The sequence below is a fragment of the Epinephelus fuscoguttatus genome, linkage group LG2, assembly GCF_011397635.1.
Source record: "Epinephelus fuscoguttatus linkage group LG2, E.fuscoguttatus.final_Chr_v1".
In the NCBI taxonomy this organism is placed as follows: Eukaryota; Metazoa; Chordata; class Actinopteri; order Perciformes; family Serranidae; genus Epinephelus; species Epinephelus fuscoguttatus.
The window spans coordinates 44,442,493-44,468,246 of record NC_064753.1 but is presented as its reverse complement, the minus strand read 5'-3'; the positions used below and the strand labels follow the sequence as shown (position 1 = coordinate 44,468,246).

Sequence of the window (25,754 nt, the reverse complement as noted above, 5' to 3'; positions counted from 1 at the left end):
CTGCTATCAGTGCTACAGGAGGTTATCATATTTTGGCTAATCACACACACCATTCCGGACACAGACACACCTCCACTCATAAACCAACAGACATTTGATCTCAGAACTAAAACTTAATATATAAGATGACAAAATGAACACTACTTCATGAGTTATATGTGAAAGTGCGTCATACTTTTTATCATTAAGGTCTTAAGATCAGACACATCAATTTTGAAGTCGATCAGATTAAATTTCTAGGAGGAAAAATGCACAAAAGTGGCACGGTAAATTCAAAATGGCCGACTTCCTGTTGGGTTTAGGATATGGCTCTAAGAGACTTTTTTGTACGTCTTGGGGTGTTACATGTGCCCACCAAGTTTCCTATATGTAGGTAAAACCAGCTTCGGGGGCTGTTCCTTCGAAATGTTGTAGGGGGTGCTACTGAGCCATTTTTTGCAGCTGACCATTAGACCCCCTAAAAATTCACATTTTTCACCAGTTCTGATAGAGGTGCAAAGATGTGGGAGTTTTTGAGTATGTTAAGTCCCCCCAAAAGGTAATTCATTTGGAGGACAAAGACGAATAATAAAAAGTCCTTGCATTTCCAAAGGGTCCTTGCACGGCATGGTGCTCGGCCCGTAATTACTGCCTCACACTGAATTTCTGGCATCAAGCTTTTATTTTGAAGTGCTGTTTGCTGCTGTGAATGAGTAAGAGACAGCAACTTAACAGAGATGTCAAACTAGCTTGACGACATGGCCGAAGAAGAAATCTGGACCCTGTGGCTGGGCCAGTTGGGAACCAACGATGTAGAGGATACATTAAAACTTTCCAGAAAGTCACAGAACTTTCTGGATCAGACAAAGTTTAGGGAAGCTGCTGTGCGCTGCTCTTCATCGGAGATAGAAAACCAAACACTAACTGAAAACACTCCGGATAAGGCATGAATCTCTTGGTGCGGCTTATTGTCCACACTAACTTCACCACCTCTGATAAAGTGCAGCTCATGGCTGCTTTGCCAAGCTTGTCAGTGGGAAGCACGCACATCAACACGGAACAGTTTTGGTTAGTTTTCACTGTGGGTTTGCTCGTTTCAGTTTAGTTTTTATTGCTCAAAAAAGTTTCATTTTAGTTTAGATTTTATTAGTTTTGTCATGATCCAGGGTTTTTGTTTTATATTCTGGTATCCTGTGGACTTTGTTTTAGAGTTTTCTATTTGTGTTCCTTGTTTCATGTTATTCATTCATGTTTAATCTGTTTCCTGTTTTATTTTGTAGATTCTCTCCTCATGTGTCATGTCTGATTTTACTTCCTGTCTTTGTGTGTTTTCCCACCTGTTTTCTGTCACACCAGTCTCGTTAGTCCTTCCCATCACACCTGTTCTGCATCAGTCTTGTTTGCTCCACCCTAGTGTTCCCCACCACACCCTTGTTGTAAGCCAATCCCCATTTCCCTCCTTTTGCCAGTGTCCTGTGTTATTCATGTGCTCACCCCGACGTTCTTGGTGTTGTTCCCTGCTCTGTTTCCTGCCTGGTGTCTTGTGTTCTGTTTGGTTTTAACCTGAGTTTATCACATTATCCTGGTTAGTTTTCAGTTTAGACTTTCTGTTACCTGCCTGTTCTGGATGTTTTTTATCAGCGTTATTAAAGCTCGCTTTTTGTTAAACCTCAATCCTGCCTGCTGCTCTGCATTCGGGTCCCTCCTGAACTGATTCCTGACCATTTTCAGCAGTAGTTTAGTTGTAGTTTTTTAATATAATATAGGGGGCATTTGTCAGGGACAAAATTTAAAAAGTTTAGAAAAGCTATTACAACAAAAACACAGCACTGAAGGCAACTGACTCACAGTCATGATGTCCCAGTCTCAATGAACTTGAACACAACACCCTCCTCATGCTTGTTGTGTTGACAAATTTGACCAAACTGACAAAGACTGTATTTTATTTTAACATTTTGCAAGTTTACAATATTGTTCGGTTAGTTTTCATTTTTTCTAAAGTCTAGATTTTATTTTTATTTCGGCAAACTGAAATGTTTTAAATTAACTATGATAACCTTGGTTAGCAAGAAACTGCAAAGCCAATCCTAGTATAGTGACATTGGGTTAGGGAGCGTGACTCGAATTCAATTTCAGTTCAGTTCAGTTCAATTCAGTTTTTTTTTTTATAAAGCCCAGTATCACGGATCACAATTTGCCTCGGAGGGCTTTACAGCATATTACATGCCTCTGCCCTTGGACCTTCACAGCAGATAAGGAAAAACTTTAACTTGGAAAACAAGTAGAGAACAAGATCTGTTAAACATTCATGTACCACTGCCTGCACACTGATTGACAGTTGTGGTTATATTTCAAATTTTGATCAAAATAATTGGTGAGGACAATTCAGTAGTCTCTGAATATTGTTAAGAACATCCCTACCATCAGTACCAAATTCTTCGCCCATGCAGAGGACAACCTGAAAATCATAATGCTTCTAGCTGTCTCTGGCATAGAGGCATAAAAGTATCTGTACCATGATGCTGTATGCAGGGGGCAAAAGTGCAACTGAGTTTTAACTTAAAATATATTCAGTAACAATAACCAATCAATAGAAGGGTGTTGATTGAATTCAGGCACTAAATCATTAGAAATGAGTTTGAAACCCAGACAGCTGCTCTCTCCCGGTGTATTTAAAATAACTATGAGGCATCTCATTGCAGATCCAATAAGGAGCTGTCTGTGATTTGCTCAGGAGGTCTAATTGGGCCTGGCTCTTATCCTGTCTGACTGTAATTGGACTACTGCTTTTTGAAAGAGCTCTTTAAGTGAATGTGCACTCACCTACTACGTAATTCAAACTGTGTTTAACCACTCGGAGTGCACTCACTGCACTGAATCCAACTGAATTCCTGACGAGTGAAATTTTTATTTGTGTCTCGGCCCAAAAGTGTCACTCCCAGATTTTTCAGAGCTCCGCGGAGGAGCAGCAGCAGATTATTGAGAAAACGACCCGAGAGATGGCTGTTTGCCTCCCTCGAAATAACCGAACCTACCCTTATATTACCCTACATAAACAGTGCTTATGCTCCTTTGGTACTCAGCATCTGCGTCTGTATCTCTTCATATGCCTACACTTTTTTTCCTGAATGTTTGGTACATTTCTGGGCATCAAACCTTTGGCAGTAAACATGAGAGCCTGTAACACTCTCAACTAACATCTCTGCTTGCAACTCAGAGGTGCGTGCTTCTTGGAAGTAACAGCTTGTAAAGCATTCAGGTACATCTTCCCTGAGTCACTACCAGAGGTTTAGTAGCTGCTGTGACCTGGCAAACACATTCAGGAAACATGTGCTTCCAATCTGCCAGCGAGCAAACGTGGAGCAACTGTGCAAATTGTGTTTACAAGCCATGAGCACTAGAATGCTTCTCAGTGTGTATTTAAATGGTGTAATAACACCAAGAATGGATGCTGATTGAAGTGACTGAAACTCCATTGACTTTCAAAACTCCAGCTGTTAACACAGAAGGGCTACAGTTTCATATGTGTCGAGGCGAGAGAACGGCTAAAAAAAATATTCAGGTCTCGTGTTGACTTAACGGCGACAGTCAGGAAATCACCAAGGAACAAACATTGGAGGCGCTGCACAGTCGCATCCAGCTGGTTTAAGGCAATTTGACCTCTACTGTATTGCTGCTTGTATAATAGCACACTAAATTTTCCTTGTGGGCTCTTCGGGGGATGTGTAACATATCAAAAAGCAGTCCGAAGTGGAAAAAGGAACAAAGAATAAAGATAATTTATTGTCATTCCAGAACATGTATACATTAGGAGTGAAATTCGGTGCTCAGGTCCCTGTACACATAAAAAAAAACAATAAAAGAAAGCACACAATACAACACACCATAAAAGTATTGAAATATTAAAAGTAAATAAATATGTAAATATAGACTGAGATGAGTGTTAAGATAAAAACAAAGTAGCCAAATGGACCCATAGTGCCGCCATGTCCTGGAAACAGTCTGATAGTAATAGTAATAATAATAATAATAAAAAGCTCTCTCAGATACCTTTAAAGCTAATTACACTAATTATAACCAGGCCTATCTGAAGGTCAGTCTTGTTCTGGCCTTTACACACTCATCATCTCCCCTCTGCCTCCATTTGTAAATTTGTATGAATCATATTAAAGCAAATTATCTAATTTTTTTTTACCTTTAAATATCAGCCTCAACATCACTGTGATGGTACACTGACTTGTAATAGGAGGAATGCCGCCTCCGCCTGAACGCCTGTTCCTGCGCTGTGTAACTTTGGCAAACAGGTCAGATCACCAAAGCGTAACGATTTACAGCTCGGCTGTTTGGCAGTGCTTTCCGTTTTGTTTTCTCAGTGCTTCATCTGTATGTGTCTGAGGTTTTCTCCTGATACTATGTACGCTGACAACTTCAAATAAAGACTTTTAAAAAGGTACTCTCAGTGTGAGGCATAGAGACTGAAGAGGATGTTCACAGAGGAAGCAAATAAGAGTAAAAGACAGTGACTGAGCAAGAGGCCGGGCAAGAGTAAAATAATGCAGGGCTGCAAACAGTTTATAACGTTACTGTCCTGTCGTTAGGTGTGGTGATGGGCCTCACAGCTAATGAAAAAACAATGACAGCAGAGTGCACATCCCTGCCAATGTCAGCCATGAAAGATTCTGACTTAGGCTGGAATAGCATCATGTGTCATCTCTGCCTCACGGAGTTTTGAAGGTTTGCAGGATGCCAAAATTCACATTCAAACATGTAGCAAACTGAGTATATGTACTGAAAACGTTTGTATGTATTTTCTGGCTTCTGACGTCATATTTGCTGGTTCCAAATTACAGCACTTGGGCTGTGACTTCTAGCTTCAGACGGTGACGAAAAAGCTGTTGTTTCATGTTGGTGTGATACATGGCCAGTCTCCAAAACACATATAGCGACAAAGTGCTTTTATTTTGAAAAAGACTGCATGTAAACTGTGCATTTTCTGTGAAAACCGCAGTATATTTTGAAAAAAGACAATGCATGTAACAGGCTGAACTTGACATGGTGTCCCAACCAACAATCCCAGTCGTATCTCAACATGGAAAGTCCATGACCAAATGTCGATATGTGACAAGGTCAGAGTGAGAATGTGTTGGTACAGCTGTCTATAAAACTCCATGGGATAGGGTTGACAATAATAAGGTTACAGCCTGTGTTGCAATCTTTACATAACAGTTGTGTACCACTCTGAAACTGTAGGGGCGGCAAGTAACAAAATATATTTTTTGCATAATATTGCTGTAAGGCCTATCCCAAAACTAGCTAGTCTGAACTTAAACCCTAAAATAGTCCACTCCAGTGCTGACTTGTTATTCTCTACTACCCTTTATGCATGGTAAATGTAGGTGTAGGGTAATGGAGGAAACATAATATGAATTTTAATTCCATCTTGCTACTTTAAATAGTCTAAACTGCAGGTTTCCAAGGCAGAGTATTTAATATGAGGGGTTCAGAAGATGAATTCATGGAGTAATACTCCGCTACACAGATTTTGTTAATTAGGGGCCGGGCAGCCTAAGCTGCCAGGGGAGGAAAAACCAGAGGAAAACCTACTTCCCATGCGTGAAAAATCACAAAACTTTGCACAAAGGTCCAGTCCCATGCCAGATTGCCTCAGCTGCAAAAACAGGCCAATAGTCCTGATGGTGGCACTACAGCAAGCCTCTAAAGTTCAAAATTTTGAAAATTCACAACAAATCAACCATACGTGCTACAGATTTGCAACTTTCACTACAATGTAGCCCCAATACTGAAGAAACTTTTGTACATTTAAACCTATTGCAAATTATAAAGTCCATCACTGTTTTTTTCAAAAACTGTAAAACTTATTAAACCTATCTCCTCCCACAATTTTTGCTCAATTGACACCAAACTTGCTACAGAGCATCTTCAGACTACACAAACGATCCACACAGATTTTTGATTTATCGAAAATTGAGCCTACAGTGCATCAAAATGTTTGGCTGTAAACAGTAGTGTAAACATATACTTGCAAATTCTTGCTAAATACATTTTCAATGTTCATTAAAAAAAAATGACAAAATTTTGGAGTCATGGTAGATGATGTTTGGAAAATATCAGAATTTTATCTCAAAAACTGATTTTTTGGGGGCGGCATGGTGGTGTGGTGGTTAGCACTCTTGCCTCACAGCAAGAGGATTGCTGGTTCGATCCCGGGCGTGGGAGCCCTTCTGTGCGGAGTTTGCATGTTCTCCCCGTGTCAGCGTGGGTTCTCTCCGGGCACTCCGGCTTCCTCCCACAGTCCAAAGACATGCAGATTGGGGACTAGGTTAATTGGTAACTCTAAATTGTCCGTAGGTGTGAATGTGAGTGTGAATGGTTGTTTGTTTCTATGTGTCAGCCCTGCGATAGTCTGGTGACCTGTCCAGGGTGTACCCTGCCTCTCGCCCGATGTCGGCTGGGATAGGCTCCAGCCCCCCTGCGACCCTCAAGAGGATGAAGCGGTTAGAAGATGAATAATGAATGAACTGATTTTTTGACAGCATTTTGAATTTTGCTCTCATGTGAACAATTGGAGTCAATGCAAAAATGGCATTTTTAAACATCAGTTTTTCACTTATTGAGCCAATAAATCATTGTTAAAAATCAATTACCAACATCTCCATGCTGTCTAGATGCAATTTGTGTATTTTCAGATTTTTGTCTTAATAACTGAATTTTTGACAGCCGTTTGAAATCTGCCTTTACACACTAACAGCTGCTGTCTTGCACACAGGTGACTGGCTTAGTCAATTTGTGAAGCTACATGTGACATTTCTGTTTGCCAGTTAGCTCAGTGAGATAGAGGATGGTTCTTGGTGTTGAAGATTGTGAGTTCAAGCCTCAGCTCGTGCAACATTTCCATATGAGAAATCTACCCAACCTTTTCATAAAGGTCCAGTCCCATGCCAGATGTCCTCAACTGGAAACACAAGACAATAGTCCTGATGGTGGCGCTACAGCAAGCCTCTAAATTTCAAAACTTCATAACAAATCAACCATATGTTCTACAGCTTTGGAGCTTTCACTTTGAAATTTGCTTTGAACATGAACTGTCACTTGCCAATTAGCTCAGTGAGATAGAAGACAGACCTCAGTCTCAGAAGTTGTGAGTTCAAGCCTCAGCTAAGGCGGAACGGACATTCTAATGTGAAAGTCCTGTGTTCAGGCATCATGCTATGTGGATTAGAGACTACTAAGGTTAAGCTAGATCAGGCCAGTTTGTTCATAATTGCTAGCAGTTAATGTTATTCTTACTTTCTTGTTCTTGAGTTTTTTCTTTCCTTTGTATATTATGAGTCTGATCACTTCAACCACTTGAACCACAAAATTGCCCGTCCCCGACCATTGCTGTGCAGCAGCTATAATTTCTTCTGATTTTCTTTAATTTCTTGCCAGTTTCCCCTGAAATTTTGGATGATTTCACCTCTTTAGGGCTCTATAAAGTACTTTAAATGAAGCAGTCTAAGAAGGGAACACACACTCCCAAGGCCTTAACCCATCAAGGCGGTCACTTTGTTTTCACCTGCTTTAAAGGCTGGGAACCGATGGCCCATACCTTTGCCACACATTCCCTACACTGTTTTTTAATGGTGGGTTCAGTAGCACAAGATGTGTAGTAAGATAGCTGTGAAATAAAAGTAACCGTTACTGTCTTTATCTGAATTTATTTGATATATCTTTCACCCATTTGCATCTTTTATTCATTTAATAAAGAATACACCATCTGTTTCATTGTACACGGTGATTGCTTGTGGGATGTTACAGCCAGGGAACCAGATGAATCTGTGAGCTCATGTTTTGTTTGCTCGAGCAGATGCGCCTGCCCCCTGCCTTTTAGACAGATTTTTACCCAACTTGGCCCCGTTGGGTCAATCACAACCATTTATCTAATAAAGGGCTTGTTACAGGCGATGACTGACAACTTGTGCAGCCTTTGTACTTGACATGAAATACATTCATCCTTGTGTTGCTGAACACCACAGCAAAAACCTAGCTTAGTAAACAGGAGCACCGCTGAGGTGTTTTCAAACAACACAGAGGGAACTTTCTGTTGAAGTACTATTTTCAAATTCAGATAGCAATAAAGGGAACACACTTTCACATATATTTTGAGGCGACCCTATCACAGGATATTTCTGCACGTTGTAGTCTGATTACATTTCCCGCACCTTCAGGCAAACAAACAGTTTCTTTCCCTGGGCTGTAAGAACACTAAACAAACAATTATCATGTGCAGTATCTACACTGTGCGATATTGTTAACCACTGTCTTTTATTGTTTTTATTTATTTTATCATTTGCTTTTGCTTTTTTTAATGCTAATGGAATGGCACATGTAATGTGATTATATTTAATATACAGTGACAATAAAGCTTTCTGTCTATCTTTTACATTTCTCCTTCACACATGTTTTGCTGCTCTGACTGGTCGTAGGTCCAGAGGCATTTTGATCTACTGCCGCTGAAAACACTTCTTGGAAATTGAAAATGAACTGAGAGGTTCAAGACTAACACGATTTGGTCTGATGATGTCAGGCTAGAGATGTCATGCATTTGCAGGAAAACAGTTCATAACAACAGCTTAATTAGCTATCGCGATCAATTAGTGTCTTTCCTGGTAATGGCAAAAAAAAGGTCACATTTTTATGTGACATCCTCACTCATAAGTGCCCTCTATGGCTGCTATTTCATGCAGTGTGACACCCAATGTAGCTGTTGGGAATCTGCACAGAAAAGGGGCCCAGTATCTCCCTGTACCAACACACTCTTTCTTCCCAGCTGAGGTCAATGGCTGTTAACGATGGGCCTCAGCAAGAAGCAATATGGTCATCAGCCAAAGCCAATACACCAAAGCACAGCATGTGGTACTGGATGAGCAACATCCCTGACACTCTGCACACCTTCGTCACTGTGTGTTCTCACACACACCTCAAAGACAACGGCAGTAACCAGTGGGGATAATCACAGCCATCTCTGTCTCTCAGCTGAATGACACTCTGGAGGGGTTACAGTCATCTACAGCAGAAGAGCTTATGGCCATAACCTACTGCACAGTGGCTCTTTTCTTCCGGCCCTGCTGAATATTCATTTGGCTGTAATATGCATTCCCACCTGGAAGCTCTGCACCGTGTAGTAGTGAAAAAAAAATACATGACAAGAAGAGGCAATAAATCCCCTGACAGAAAGCCTCCAGCTTACTAATAACAATCAGAAGCCCCACGGCTCTGGAATTGAAAATGTGATGTGATCTCAAAACAGCTCTGTCTTCTACAAATTATATTTATATACAACTAATTTCAAACCACAAATATGTTTCTGAGGTAAATGTAATGCATAAGTTACTTTTTCTATTTACGGGATGAGGAAATGTTGCTAATTAACGTACACAGCAAGACGTAAAAATGTTGATACTGAACATATCAGCGAAATGTTCGCTAACAACATATCTTGTTTTTTCTGTAGAAATAGGCAATCGTGTAACACACCATCCATACAGCCTTTTATTTCTATTATCACTGAAATCATGATCTTTCCCGAGCCTTAACCAGAGTACTTTTGTTGCGTAAATGTAACCACAGACAGGAGTGTTATCTGCTCAAAGAAACCTTGTCTCTAAACATAATACAGGCAGCAATTACGTTGTCACCACAACATAATTATGAAAGCAATTTCGTGATAAACAAATATAGTTTCTAGGAGACAGGGTCGTGATTGGGTACCTGCCGATGGATGAAGACGACAGAGCCGAGAAGACGCCAGGTTCCTCCCTGTCGATCCACGTGGAGCATTCGCAGGATCTGCAGGAAGCGAATCCCTCTGGAGAATAACAAAAAGTTTTCAAATGCTGATATTCAGACCAAATGCATATAGTTTAAGTAAGGACAAAAACATGTAGACACCCAAATATTATTCCTCTATGTGGCTTAAAAACCATGACCATTTATCTGCTCTTGTAATAATCTTTACTCTTCTGGGAAAACTCTTTACATGGAGCCTGCAGGATGTGCTCCATTAGTGAGGTCACAGTTGGCCACTTCCTCCCAGAGGTGTTAGATAAGGTTGAGGTCGGGGACCTGTGCAGGTCGGGCAAGCCCTCTCACACCAAAGTGGGAAAAACATTTCTTTATGGGACCTGGCTTTGCACAGTGGAGTAGTGTCGTGCTGAAATAAGGCAGGGGCTTCCCTACGGTGGCCAACAAGAGAAAATGTGCTATAATGGCCCACAACTTTTCCTTTGGGAGAAACGAGCTGCAGCCTCAGAAACAATTCAAAAACACACAAACCCCTGAAGGAAATGCAACAGAAAAATGGAAACACAACAGAGGTTCTCTTTTAAAGGGGGAGTGCTAAGTAGAACAGCTTGATTTTGCACTTCTGGAGAGAAAGAAAGCAGATGAGAGTTTGCTTTTGAAGGAGAAGAAAAGAGTCTACATAAAAAGGTACGTATCTTTTTACATTTGACCTTAGTCTTTGACAATATTAGAAAAGAGCAACAGATTTACATATCCCCCGCTACAGGCCTGTAGAGCTTTGATTGTGATGCATTTTTCTGTTGCATTTGTTTCTGGGGTTTGTGTTCTCTTTATATTGCTCCTATATTTTATCATTTACTGTTTTCGTATTTGTTTTTGGAATTTTTACATTACTTTTTGAATTGGCATTGTTTCTGAGGCTGCAGCACATGATGTTAACTTGTTACCTTTGGTTCAGGAGCAGGGCTGTATGTCAACCACACCTCTGATTACCTGCCAAGCCTACTCATACCTGGTCAACCCATCTTGCTCTGTTTGTCTCAGATTTCTCAACCCACCCACCCTTTCCCTTTCCTTCATCCATCATCCTCCCTACCTCTGCCGACATTCCTTCATCCTGTCTTCCCATCTCCCCTCATCTTATCTTATTCAATCTGGTGCATACGTCTCCCATGTCTCACTCTAGGTACCATCATCAGCTCAGATAGCCTGACACGGAGCCCTCACACTGTGTCTCCCTCTGCCCGATCTCCAGTACATCCTCCCAGATCAACCTAACAGAAGACATCCCTCCTCCAACCTCCACCCCTACTTACATCAATTCACCAGTCCTCAACAACTAACACCTCCTGAATTACACTTAAACATTTAAACGAAATATTGTTGTGGCGTGGGGCTCTAGAGTCCCGGCGCACCGCAAGGTGGCGCAGGGTGGCGAACCCCGCGCAGAGCTAGTTTCGAGCAGTGAACCCGAGGCGCGCTCAGTTTGATAGTTTGGCAGACCGAGGTGCACTGAGATGGGTGTGGCGGCGCAGCAGGGGGAGGTGTCGACAGATCCAGCTTGGCGCAGTGACAGTTTCGTGCCAAAAGGCTTTGCCAAAGGTGCGCTAAAAGCTCGCCAGCTGAAACCAGGTCTACTGTCAGCGCAGGCGGCGCGCAGCCAGTGTAGGCCAAAGCACACGTCACCAAAACCTCACAGGCAAGTTTCCAGAATATCAGGCACATTAACGATGCAATAAATACCCAAGAAAACACTATTCAATGCAACTATCTGCAATCAGCACATAAATGTATCTCTATATCAACTGTCCCATCACATCTGATGTCAGATCAAAGGGGATTGGCACCGTTTGGCATGTTTGGCACGCCTAATGGAAACCCAACCTGATTTGATTAACAAAACTAGTGAGTTCACATCCCTCTCAGCCAACCACAAACAGCCACAGCATCAGATAGGGAGTATATATTCAGCATCTGTCATCTTAGAAAAGCCAAAAGAAAAGAAACAGAGTGAGACTGCGAGAGAGAAAGAGAGAGCGTGCACGCACGAGAGAAACGCAACATTGATTTCCTCCCAGGCTACCTTTGCATCATCAGCCCGTGGAGGTCTGCTCGCAGTTCCGTATATTCGGACACTGCGAGCTTGGACCTCCCGGACCAAAACATCAGTTTCCTCCTGGGAGAAGTTTGGCCGTCTGATGCTACTGCTCTCTTCTGCCATGGCGAATTGAGTAAACTCTCATTACGCCTTCGCGCGGCGCATTTAAGTGCGAGGACAGGGGCTCATTTGATTGGTGTGATGTGTGTAAAACCCATTCCACGCCTTCTCTCCTCCCTCTTTCCGACTTGCGCAGGTAGGAGGGACGGAGGTGGGAAAGAGGAGTAGCTGCGCCAGCACACGCGGTGTGCCAAACTTGCAAAATCTGCCTGGCCACACCCAGCTGGCGACCCAGTCTCCAAAACTAGAGCCCATGGTCCTTGCTAGTTTATTTCCTCTTAATGTAATTGTTTTGTGCCATTGTGGCGTGTTTGCCCGACATCACATGCTCTAGTGTTCAATTTTCCTTTACCAGCCGCTAAACCAGGATTACACAAGGTGCCCACATACTTTAGACTATATTGTTTCCTCCTTCACATACACTGTCTCTTACCTTACAGCAGAGGTGGCAAAGACTTGACCTTTGGAGCCCACTGACAACACAACTATTGAGGCAACAACTACAATCAGATCTGTATTGATAGAGAAAGAGAGGCTTTAAGTATAAATATGGCACAAGAACATGTTCAATATGAGGATGTGCAGCTTAACAAGAGAAAGCAATGTCCTCCATATGAGGTTTGGGAAAGCCAAAGAAGAAAGTGCACTATTAAGAAATTATCACTGGTTTCCATGACAAAATGATTGTATAAATCGATTGAGGTGAGACAGGTTACAAATAATATTAACGTTAATATGCATTGCTGCATATTTAAAAAATCACCTGGAGGTGCCAATATTAAGAATAAAAACCTGAAGGCAGAAAAAGCATTTGCACTGACAGTTTTAATTTCATGCTGAATTTGTCTGCGATATCTCATTCTGGGATGAAGCTCAGGATATATTACAGATATTGTTTAAATGCTGTGTGTGGGTGGCAAGTGATATGTCTGTTTGTGTGCATGTGTAGAGATACGCGTGTGTATGGGGGTTGTGTTCCCACCTATAATAGATATTGGCTTCCTGGCAAAGCGTAGTCGGCCACAGATGCCAACATATTTACTGCGGCAGCCTGCTGACCAGAGGCGGACAAAATATTCCACACCGAAGAACACCACAAGGACGATCTCCTGTCAGAGAAATGAGGAAAACGGAGCAGACAAATGAGGGAGAAGGACATGTGGGGAAAAAAACATAACATCAGATGCTGCAGGTGATTCAGTGCAACAACACCTGAACAGCAGCTCACACAGAAAAGTATGCTTTAAAACAGATACTGTTAAATTATAGATGTGATGGGTTGCACAACTATTCTAACAACTTCCTCTTTTTTTTGTTAAGTGCAGCTTCTCACACAAACCTGTCACGGTAATTCATTAAGGATTATTGATTCTCAATCAGCAGCCGCACCATTCGTCACTGTTTAATTTGTACCACACCATTGATTCATTCTTTATTACAGCTGCTACACCTGAGAGATGGAAAACCTGATTCTGTAACCTAAACAAATAGTTTATTAATTTAGTATTAGTATTAATTTTTGTTAATTTCATTGTCTTAAAGGAAAAAAGTCTGGGTAAAGCAAAAGTCAAAGAACAATCTGCTGCATGGCAACGGACTTTTGTTAGCAATTACCACATAGCGCACACCATCAGCATAAGAACATGATAACCACTGCCAAGCGTCAGACTCTGGTTAGGAGCTAACCAAGTAGCACAAAGCACACCCATTCCCTGAAACGAAGAACGAGCCGCTGCACAGAGAAAGCCTCTCATCTAGCAAAGAACAGCAGCTACTATTAGCACAAAGCACACACCAGCAGCAGTGAGCAGTAACGGCTGGCAGGCTGGGTGGCCGACTCACAGGGCGTGACCAAGATGACGCAATTTACTCTGATGTTAGTTTTTCTAAGGGTGCTTTCACACCTGCCCTGATTGGTTCGGTTCAATCGAGGAGATCGTGAAGATTCTCAGTCATCCAGGTCATTGTAATAATAGGTGCTATATCGCAGGCAACTGGACCTGCTTGTGTTTCTTTATGTTGTGTTTATGTTTATGTTTCGCCTTTCATCCAAGAAACTGAAGAAGAAGCTTCTTGGATGAAAGGCGAGACTCGTGGTCCCTGAAGTCTCCAAAAGTAGATCAGGAGCCAGAGCCTTCAGCTATCAGGCTCCTCTCCTGTGGAATCATCTTCCTGTTATGGTCCGGGAGGCAGACACTGTCTCCACATTTAAGACTAGACTTAAGACTTTCCTCTTTGATAAAGCTTATAGTTAGGGCTGGCTCAGGCTTGCCCTGTACCAGCCCCTAGTTAGGCTGACTTAGGCCTAGTCTGCCGGAGGACCCCCCTATAATACACCGGGCACCTTCTCTCCTTCTCTCTCTCTCTCTCTCTCTCTCTCTCTCTCTCGTATCCTATTACTGCATCTTGCTAACCCGGCCATTCTGGATGTCACTAACTCGGCTTCTTCTCCGGAGCCTTTGTGCTCCACTGTCTCTCAGATTAACTCATATCACAGTGGTGCCTGGACAGCGTGATGTGTGTGGTTGTGCTGCTGCCGTGGTCCTGCCAGATGCCTCCTGCTGCTGCTGCCATCATTAGTCATTAGTCATACTTCTTCTGTTATTATACACATATGACTATTGTCACACATGTATACTGCCAGATATTAATACATACTTTCAACATATTGTACCACAGTAGCCAGAACTATAACTATAATATTATTACTTTCATTAATGTTGTTGTAAGCTACTGTCATTACCTGCATATCTCTCTCTCTCTCTCTCTCTCTCTCTCTCTCTCTCTCTCTCTCTCTGTGTCATATGGATTACTGTTAATTTATTATGCTGATCTGTTCTGTACGACATCTATTGCACGTCTGTCCGTCCTGGAAGAGGGATCCCTCCTCAGTTGCTCTTCCTGAGGTTTCTACCGTTTTTTTTCCCTGTTAAAGGGTTTTTTGGGGAGTTTTTCCTGATCCGCTGTGAGGGTCTTAAGGACAGAGGGATGTCGTATGCTGTAAAGCCCTGTGAGGCAAATTGTGATTTGTGATATTGGGCTTTATAAATAAAATTGATTGATTGATTGATTGATTGATCTTCTGGAAACGCAAGCAAGTCCAGTTGCCTACGATATAGCACCTATGTTCAATCAAATTCAAGTTCATTTGCCCCCTAAGTGCGGTTCGTTTGGACAAGTGTGAACACAGCAATCACATTCGGGTGCGCACCAAAACAACCAGACCAAGACCTTCTTGAAGAGGTGGTCTCAGTCAAATCGAACCAACTGCAGTCACATGACACATTGGTTTGACTAAAATGAACAATGACAGCAATATAGTCCACGATGAGCAGCGCTAAAATCAACCTGCGTAGTTGTCCCTCCGTTGTGACATTAGAAAGTGTCACATTTATCTTGCAAGTGTACTCTTCTTCGTTTGGTTCACTTCCTGGATTTTTCCCACATGGAAATTCTGACCAATCAAGAGCAGCTTTCTCACTCAAGGCATTTGGTCTGGTCTGCTTGTAAATGCTGCCGTGAGAACACGAACCAGCTCTAGGCAATTATACAACTTTGGAACAAAATGAGTCCCTGACTCAGACCAAAGCAAGACAACTCTAGGTCTGAAAGCAGCCTTATAGTAGGGGAGTTATGATAAGGATGGCTCCAGTCCTGCTTGGGCTGTCTTTCCCTTCAAGGAGGGAGGCAGTGTTTATAAGATTTTACTTTATCCCGACATTTAAAATGTTAGGAAATGCACTAATTTGCTCTCCCACTAAGAATTAGATGACAACATATACACCACTTTCATATCTGTAGACAGGGGGACACAATTAGCCTGGCTCCATCCAACAGCAGCAAAATCTGCCTACCAGCATCTCTAAACCTCACTAATTTAGTCATATCTAATTTGTTTAATCCGTACAAAACCTGTAATGTAAAAAAAAAAACAAAAAAAAGGGCACGCTGTGGTGGTTTAACAATGTGTTTTGTGCCAGACTATTTCAAGGCCTGGCGCCATAACTTCCTGGAGTCTCTGCTCATTGTCTGGCAACCTCACAGTGACGACAGGGAATAATCGCACGCATAACCCCCATGAAAGCATGTCATTTTTACACTTCAGGTTTTGTATGGATTGTCAATTAGTGATTTTTAGAGGTGCTGGTAGGCTGATTTTGTCCCCTTTAGGCAGAGCCATGCAAGGAGTTTCCTTTTTCAGATTTTATGCTAAGCTAAGCTACCCATCTGCTGCCAGCATACGTATTTCCAGTCACATCTGGATTGCTTTGTCCCTTTTCTTCTCTTTCCTATTCTCTTTATTATTTCTTAATTCGCATGACATTAACTGAAACAAGTCACAACAGCATGTGTCTAACATGAGGCCCACACAATTAAAGCTTCTCAATTAAAGCTGCTCCATTTCAATTCCTCACAAGTTTCCTCCTCTGCTCCTGGAGGACAAATGGATTACAAAAAAATCAATTACAGCGCACAATTACAACAACACGTGGAAATTAATGAACTGATGTGAATGGGAATGCAATTACCTCCACACGTCTCTTAATCACTGACAAGCATTCTGAAATGAAGCTGTCTGAGAGTGAATCAATGCCCTTTCATAGATTTTTAATGGTGACACAATCATTTTTGGAGTGAATGACGGGAGGGAACAAACTGGGGGATTCGGGCAGAGGATGTGTTTTCGTGTTGTACAGCAGGAGATGTTTTCAGCTCTGAATCACTGGAGGTGTTTTTCCTTCACGAGAGCCAAAGATTAAAACGTCAGTGAATATAAAACAGCACGTCTTGTAAAACAAAAATTGGATTAATAATATGTTAAACTGTGTTCTTGGAAGCGAGTATGTAAAATGTTGTATTTCTTAATTTATTCACTGAGGATTTCTACTTCAAGGTTGAAAAACAAATGGTCTATCCAAAAAGCAACACATTTGCAAGCAGGACGGGAGAGAAAGAGGGCATAGAGGAGAATCAAACAGTTGTTTTTAGTTGAGCTGGACACTTTGCTCTGACTTTGGTGTCCACTTACTCTGACTGTATAACACAAATTTTCACAGTTGTCACCAGACTGTGGATGTTGCCTTAAAATTTGTGACGATTCATTTTTGACCTTGAAAAAAGACTGTTAAAAGTCCAGAAAGTGAAACTTCAGTTTACAGGGTTGTCAACTGCTTTTTCCACAATCAAGGATGATCCGTCGAGCTCAGCTTTTAAGACAACGTGGAAGAGAAATCTTTAAAGTGCTCAGAGTAATGAAGCTCAGCACAAGTTCAATCAGAAGGACTTTCTTTATGCTACATCCATTTACAATTCTCTCTCAGTCTCACTTTCACCACTTCCATCAATCAGATGACTACTGGTGCTCCCTCCTCTGGTTAGCCAATCAAACTTTGCCACAGTCTCCTTCAGCCATCCATGCTGCTGCTGCCAATCTTCAAATCTGTTCTCCTCTCTGCTCCTGTCAGCTGTCATTTAAGGCAGAATTGTTGCGTCCTCCTCCACCCCATTCACCTCCAGTCACCTTATCCAGAGCCCCAGACAAGCTTATGGAAAAACTCATTCCTCATCAGATTAGGGGGTAGTTCCTTTATCTACTACGTCTTTACCAGCGTCCTGGAATAGATGACATCACAATGGGGTCTAATCGCCAAAGACTTTTCACATTTCTCATACTTATGTGCACATGTAAATAAATATTCTCTCCTGATCGATATTAAAAGTTTAAAGGGGACCTATTATGGTCATTTCCAGGCTCATACTTGTATTTTGGGTTTCTATTAGAACAAGTTTGCATGCTTTAATGTTCAAAACACACTTAATTTTCCTCATATTGTCTGCATGAATATACTTATATTCACCCCGTGTCGGAGATGCTTCGTTTTAACTCTGATTGGTTTCAGCATTTCAAGGTCTTCCACATCTGCACTCTCGGTGTCACCATAGTTGCAGCCGAGGGAATGGCTTTAACTGAGTATAGCCCCAATCTATACAGTGAAAAATCACACACAAAAGCTTTTACGCCAAAATCTGCCAAACCTGACATGTTCAAGTTGGAATATGAACCAAAACTGAGGAGGAATAAACAGTACTGGCAACAAAGATACATTTCCCAAGCTCTTAGCATGTATATATAGTAGTGTACTTGCAGCCAGAGAATCACTGCATATTACAGTGGCATTTTCTACTGTGAGAAATCCCCTATAAAAGTTAGGAAACCCACAATCTTAACAACCAGACATGTTCAACAGGAATTATCCAAAATCAAGGAGACATTTTTAAAAAAAGATTACAAGTTTCCCTGACGTTAGCATGTGGCTACATGTAGCAGTGTGTGCTACATAATGTAAACACTTATAGCAGCATGCCTGGAGTACATGACCCAACATGTTCTCATCCCAACTCATCAAATGTCACTGTTTTGTCAGTGGACTTTCACCTCTAATGCAATTGGTATCCTCTGAGTCTGTTGTTGACACACCGAGATCTTGTGTCAATTCACACTTGTTACATGCTTGTTACACACTTTATTTTTCATAGGAAATGTACGATTTCTGCTTGTTAGATGCATACAGTCTTTTTCAAAACAAACATACAACGTCAGTAAAAGCCCGTGTTTTTATGTTTATTTCCTTGTGTGACAAATGCAGGTGGTTAGGTTTCGGGGGAAAAAAAACCACCATGGTGTGGCTCAACATTCAGCGAACAGTGGTCTCCAACATGAAAGTCTGGGGTTTGTTGAACCCACCCCTCTGGCCCACTCTTGGGACTTCCCAGCCCCTCACACGACATTGTTACAAGCTGATGCCCTCCAGCAGCGATATACACTGATGCACTCTCTCATGGCAGTATAACATGCTGCTGGGCGGCATCAGTTTATAACGACGTGTGGCGGCATATCATACTGCCACAAAAGGTGCCATTTTGCATCACCAGGCAGCGGTATTGGATGAGTTCAGAATGAGAACGGTCTGGATGACCATATAAAGACATTAGCCTGTCTTGAAAGTAGAAAATAACACTGGGAACAGAGTCCAGAACGGTCTGACAGACGTTTCTGCTCAAACTTTGCCCTTGATTAATATGAGCATTCGACACTGTCACATCACATATATAACAGGAAATAAGAAAAAGCACAATAGGTCCCCTTTAAACAGCTAAAGCATGACTTGAGAAAATTCAATCTGCTAATGAAGAGCACGCCATTATGGGTCCACTCAGTTCTGAGGAAATGAGACCTGATTTGGTACCGAAGTGAGACCAGGTCCCAATGTGCTCTTCTACACAGGTCAGATGGGGTCTTGCTCTTGTGCCTAATGCCTGAGCAGACTTAAATGGGCTGAGCTCAGTTTGACCAGATGATATGTGATAGTTACTGCAGGATAAAATATTTTAGGGAAATGAGTAGCCTGTTTAAAAGATGTCTATTATAAATTCCCATTTTTTTGGACTTTGACAAACAGATATTAGGGTTATATCAAGATTATTATTCATCACCTGCTTAGCTTCACAATGTTTTATTGTCGGTGCAGGAGGTGAAAACAGGACTTTCGATGATTTCTATAAATTAGTCTTTGAAGCATAAAATCCCATTACTTTAGGAAGTTGTTTCTGTGCCTTTAGATTTGTTCTTTGGACGTTATTATAATGCTGCTCTTCATCGTGGCTTCTTGTTTATTGATATTGCATCATGCTGCTGCAGGTGTTCTCTGTCTATTAGGCTCTGCTCTCATTAACGGTTTCCAGATATGTCACACCTGGTTAGAAATTTACAAGTTAATTATAAATCATCGTGTGTTTCGGAACAAAGACCAATCCTCGTTATTATCCATATACCTGTGCCTAACAGCTTTCTCTGCCGTATCTCAGCTCTCACATCCCTCACCCCTCAAATCCCCCCTTCTCTGCTTCCTCGCCTCCTTCTGTCTCATTACAGGAGCCACAAGGGGGACAATAAAACTAGGATACCTCTTCTAGTCATTGCCTCCACACTGAGTCTCACTCCCTGAGTTCTGCTTCACAACATCTTTCGACCTAAACCCATCATCAATCCTCATTCAACCCCCGGCTCTGCCCGAACCTTATTTCATCTCACTCTCCAATTTTGACCCTCATCATCCTTCTGTCCTCAACCTTTGTTCATCCTCCCGTCCCAGTGAAGCAATTTGCATTCATAAGCGACTTAAAACTGTAAATAAAACACGTTGCCAGGCTTTGTTTGCACAATGAAATAAAATGTAGCAATACTTTTTTTGGGAAGTTTACACTCATTTTTGGATCCTCAAAAAAAGACCAAACAAACAAGGCCTTTTGGGAATGCGCAGCCTTTGGGCAAACTGCCAAGCATCTGGCCAAACACGCTACTACAAACACTGTCAGCCAGCGCTGCATCTCCAAGTAAAGAACACAGTGGTCTCTCTTAACCTTGAGTGTGCAGGAAGAAAGAGACAAGACAAAGAGGACGCTTCTGTGGTGGGGGAGGAGAGAATGAAAGAGTGGCAGGGTCAGAGCAAATCTCTAAACTAGAAAGCACAAAGTACACAACCGTCCCTTTGGGAGGGAGGACGGAAAAGATGAATGTTTGAGATTTTGGTAGGTTTAGTAGCATGGCAAATATTAATTATTCATTATCTGTGTAGAAGAGAAGAATAAGAAGATTAAATATCTCCAGGGTGAACTTAAGGCGGACAAACATTTATGTATATTTCATGATATTGTGGTATTTATTAACAAATTTCACACTTTTCTTCATAATTACAGGTCTGATTCACACACAGGAGCCTGAATCTCTACGAATTCAACGATGAACCTGTAGGATTTGAGAGTGTGATGTGCAGGCTCGTGAAACACCATGACCATTTCATCCCATTATCCTCAGGCCAAGGTGAACTTGTCACATGTGGCACGCTCCAGGCCTCCTCAAAGAAAATCCTAAAGTCCTTTTTATCCTTTCTTAGGGTTTTCTTTTGTCTGAGCTTGAGTGACTCACCCATCACCCAAACAGTTCCTGCGCTCAGCAGCTGGTGTCTCAGGGTTAAGTTTATCCCATTTGCTATTGACTTTAGAGGAGGAGCCTTCGCCCTCCAGCCTTTAACGGACGCCCTGAAATTGTTTGTAGGAAAGAAAGCCAACTAAAGTGACCCTTAATTGTTTTGTTTCTTTGTGAGATGGCGGTTAGGTCAATCAACCCATGAAATTGCTTTTCAAACAACAGAAGCTGAGGGATGATATTTGTTGTTTTAGTAACATCTTCACAATCACAGTATTGATTGTTGCAGCTTCATCTTTGAAAATACACAACCAGTCAAAAAACTGTGATAGAAATTAATCTCTTCTCATCTCTTCTAAACAATGTTAGAACTTAATGATGACTCAGTGTCTATTCAGTGCACAGTATGTCATTTTACTTTTGTTTCTTTATAATGCAATCAAATAGAAAAGGGTCAAGAGCACAATTTCTAACTATAGAAACTATTGATGCTGCAATCAAAAATAGATTCGAGAGCACAAATATTGATGTTGCAATCAAAGAATAGACTCAAGAGCAAAACTATCAATGCTGCAATCAAAAAAACAGATTCGAGTGCACAACTATTGACACTGCAATCAAAAAGTGGTGAGCCTTTATAGTGCAAGTGAAATAAACTTGTGATTAAAAATGTATTAATATAAATTTTGCTTGCAATTCCCAAAAGCATTTTGGCCATCCATAAGTTTTGTTTGCACATCTAAAAGGTTTGTTTTCAAATCCAAAAGTCTTGCTTGCTGTTGAACTGATTCTTGTGGTACCTGGGCTACTCTGAAAGATGTAGGACATGTCTTCTGGCCAGTCTTGATCGGAGTAGTGGCTTGGCAACATCCACTGTAGTAAACAAGAGATGTTGTTTCAAAGTCCATGGACAGAACGAGAGAGGAGACGGCAGAAAATCAATACATGTTTACACATAACTTCCTGTGCATGTAGATTGCTTTTGTTTAACAATCTGCGATATTCATTCATTCATTGTCTGTAACCATTTATCCTGTTAGGGGTCACGTGGAGGCTGGAGCCTATCCCAGCTGACATTGGGCGAGAAGCAAGATACACCCTGGACAGGTCACCAGACTATCACAGGGCGACGCATAGAGACAGACAACCATTCACACTCACATTCACACCTACGGACAATAGGCTCAAATTAGGAACCCTCTTGCCTCTTGCTACCTCGTTCGGTTAGTTTGTTTCTGCTATTGTGTGACTTTGTTGAATCCAAACTAACTCTTTGAAACACATAGTCACACAATAACAATAATACTGATGTAACATTATAACATTACCGTACGCATTAGCTTGGTGTCTGGCATGAGCCTCTTGTCATGGTAGCACACTGTATTAAAATGGATCAATATAGAAATGCATCATTAACTTGGTCCCAGGCTCTCAACATCCCCTCCATGTTGAGTTTCAGATGCTTCCATCAGGGCGGAGGTTTTGCCATGATTTTGATCCATGATTTACCCCTTTCAGTGCATGACGCTGGATACTGTGTGTTATGTATTGTACAGTGGCGGCTGCTGGTCTTTCAAACAGGGTGAAGCTCGCTTTGAGTTTACATCATAAAATTTGTCATATTGCAGCGAGGCAGTAACTTATAAAAGGAACATTTAATTGAAGCTGTTTTTCAACCACACTCATGCCATAGAACCACAGCAACACACACCTCAAAGATTTTCAGATGGGTTTAAACACCTGAACTGTGCTGTACAAACGGTGAAAATGAGCTGTATGGCTTATGGAAATAAGGAACTCCGGACAGCACTCTTTTAGACAATTCCTCCAATCATCCTGCATACACCGAGCGTCCTCTCCCGCCAACCGCTCCATTAGTTCCCAGGGAAGCTGAGCCTCCCTGGAAGTGACCATTTTGTCGCATTTATCCAATGACCGTCTCACTTTGCTGCATGAAAAAAACCTACTCAGTGCTGTCTCATAGGAATGCTTGGAGGCTCCGCGTCCACCATGCTGACACGAGAATGTATGACAGGGAGGTTGCGTTTGAAAACTGGTGATAAACAGCTGACATTTGAACCTCATAGTTGTGATTAATGACGAATCCTAGCGCACGTTTAATGCAATGTAAATTCTTATTTTAATGTAAATTCAATAGTGCATATTTGACCATTTCTTCTATGAAATTTTAGGGGAAGTTCAGCCTCCCTTGTTGTCTCAGAGCAATCGCCCCTAGTATTGTACTGTCTGTTTTGTTGTACTCATGACCACTGTCCACTGCCCCTCGGTTTACCTTACCTTACCTCAACTGGATTACTGAGTCTCAAAATGGCATGCAATTATGAAAAAGGATGCTGTGTGGCAGAAAAAAATAGTGTATTACTGGTACTGAGTAAGATGCTGTGATATCTTATGATTTACAGTACCATATTATAGGTTGTTTTCCATGTTTGTCCAGTAGTTAGATCATCTGAAAGGGTTAAAGGGGACATGACACCAACCAAATGAAATGCATACTTCGTGAATAAAATTATAGATTTCATCAGGCTTGAACATTGTTGTGCACATTTGGGATAATGTAAGCACACAACTCAACAAAATATACGACATAGGTCCGGTCATTTTAGACATTTTAATGTGGAAAATGTTCCATATTGTGTAATCATCTTTAATGGCCTTGTTTTATGAGCACTGTCATCATTTTTGATGTATTTAAATGAGTTGTTTGACGTGGAATGGGGACAAAACTATCAGAAGATCAGAATCAGGCCTGTTTGCATATGCCAGCCAACAAACAGACAAAGCAGAAGTGCTGAGCAGATGGTGAAAGTCAAAGGGAAGATCAGATCAGGAGACCGCGGAGGAAGAAAATGCCACAGGCTGTATCTACAATGTAAATAGTGCTGTTACAAGAAAACGTTTAGATAAGATGGGGATTTAGATTCTTTCTTTTCCCTTCTTAATCACCCTCCTCGTATCTGTCAGACACATGTGGTTCATGGACCACTGATCAGGATCATTAAAGATACACCATGGTGTTTTCTTGTAAACAAACACAGTGTTTTTGTTTGCATCCAATTTTTCTTGCCCAAAGACATTCTGCACATCCTTAAGGCCTAAAAAGATAAGTGGGATGCATGCCACCTTATAAAACATCTATGATTGTTTGATTTTTTTTTTTTGATGTTTTGAAACCTGCATTATTTACGGCGCTGGCTGCCTTCCTTTTCTCTTCTTATGGTATACTGGCACACTGATACCTTCCACGGGAGATTGCTACCACCGCTACCACCTTAGAACACATACTGTGTGTGGAATTGCATAAAACTGAGGTTTAAACCTGTCATCATGTCTTTCATTTGGTAGATATGAGCAGATTTGGCTCATTATGCAACACAACATGAGGCAGTTTAACATGCAGGAACACCAGTTGTTTTGTCCGTATAAGAGCTACACTAATCCATATAATCTTTATGGGAATACAAGTCTTGGAGCTGCTGTTAAAGCAATTCTTCTCTTCTTCTTTTTCTTAGTTCTCCTTAGCTGTTGCTAGGATTACTTTCAGATTTCAGTCTTTCAGTCACTGATTGCTTCACTCTTCATGACACTTCATGACTTGAGAGTTCACACTGCAGACTTATTGGATATCATTCTGGTCGTGCTGATCTTTTAGGGAAAAACGAGATCCGGAGAGTTTAAGCAGGAGAAAGTTATCATATTGTGTCATTCCTTCCAACTTTATATAACCCTGATCCGCTGGAGTATAAACTGGCCCACAACAGATATGCGGAATGGATCTGCAGACTGCAGCTGTGAGAGAGCAGCATACAAATACGTCTCCTGAATGAACTAAGTTAACTTATTACCCTGTCAGTGGCTGAGGTAGTTAACCCTGTAAACCACCAACAAGTTTTCAGCACCAACTCATTCATTTCACAAAGCCACTTTGTGGTCTGACCAGGGTTTCAAAGTGAAACTGGTATATTTCAATCTAGACCCTATTTTTCCACTTTTTTCTGTCTAAGTGACTAATGGGAACAACAATTTCCGAAATTGGTCCGGTACTGAGCGAGAGTGCTGCAACGTAACCACTGGAGGTATGCTCGCACCGTCAATTTACATCAACTAAAAGTGTTTGTTTTTGCCAATGGCAGGCTTAGATTGTTAATCTAAGTGTTTGACAACATTACGAAAAGGATCCCTACAGAGATTAAAGAATAAGATCCTAAAACAGTCCGAAATTGCTATCGCCAAACCGACCAGACTCCATTTGAATAAAACGTCATTTATCATAGGAAAACACACTTTATTTTACGTTGACAGAAACCAAATATATATCGGAAAAAACATATTGGTGTGTCTTTCCTCTGTTCAAACAATCACCGACTCTGTTTTGGTTGAATCAACCTTTAATTCATGCAGTTAGATTTGAAACTATGCTGCCTCTACACACCCTAAAAATGCTGTTTATTTAAATGGAGTCTGGTGGGTTTGACGATGGCAAATTTAGAGCTGTTTCTGGTTAAAGAAAAGAATCTCACTCTTCAACAAAAGGCTTTATTTCTTTAGGGAATCTTTCCATATCAGTATCCATATGCATTTATCACTCCGAGCTTATTAGTGGCAGAAACAAGCATTTTCCTACCCATTTTCCCCTAAAAAACTGTGGCTCTTGAACCGGTTTCATTCAGGATTTTTGGAAACTTGGCATTATCTAGTGGCCCAACTCATGTTGCAACCAGTTCTGACTGGAACCACTGTAAGGAT

General features: G+C 41.4%; 1 protein-coding gene across 1 annotated transcript in view; it reads right to left on the bottom strand.

Annotated features, from left to right (window-relative positions):
- kcnq1.1 (potassium voltage-gated channel, KQT-like subfamily, member 1.1) overlaps positions 1–25,754 on the bottom strand; it is a 74,174-nt gene that overhangs the window by 33,717 nt on the left and 14,703 nt on the right. Inside the window, exons 3-5 of the mRNA XM_049562457.1 lie at positions 12,984–13,110; positions 12,435–12,513; positions 9,751–9,847 (exon numbers count right to left, since the gene is read on the bottom strand). Of these exons, the coding sequence (XP_049418414.1) occupies positions 9,751–9,847; positions 12,435–12,513; positions 12,984–13,110 (303 nt within the window). The remainder of the gene's footprint in view (positions 1–9,750; positions 9,848–12,434; positions 12,514–12,983; positions 13,111–25,754) is intronic.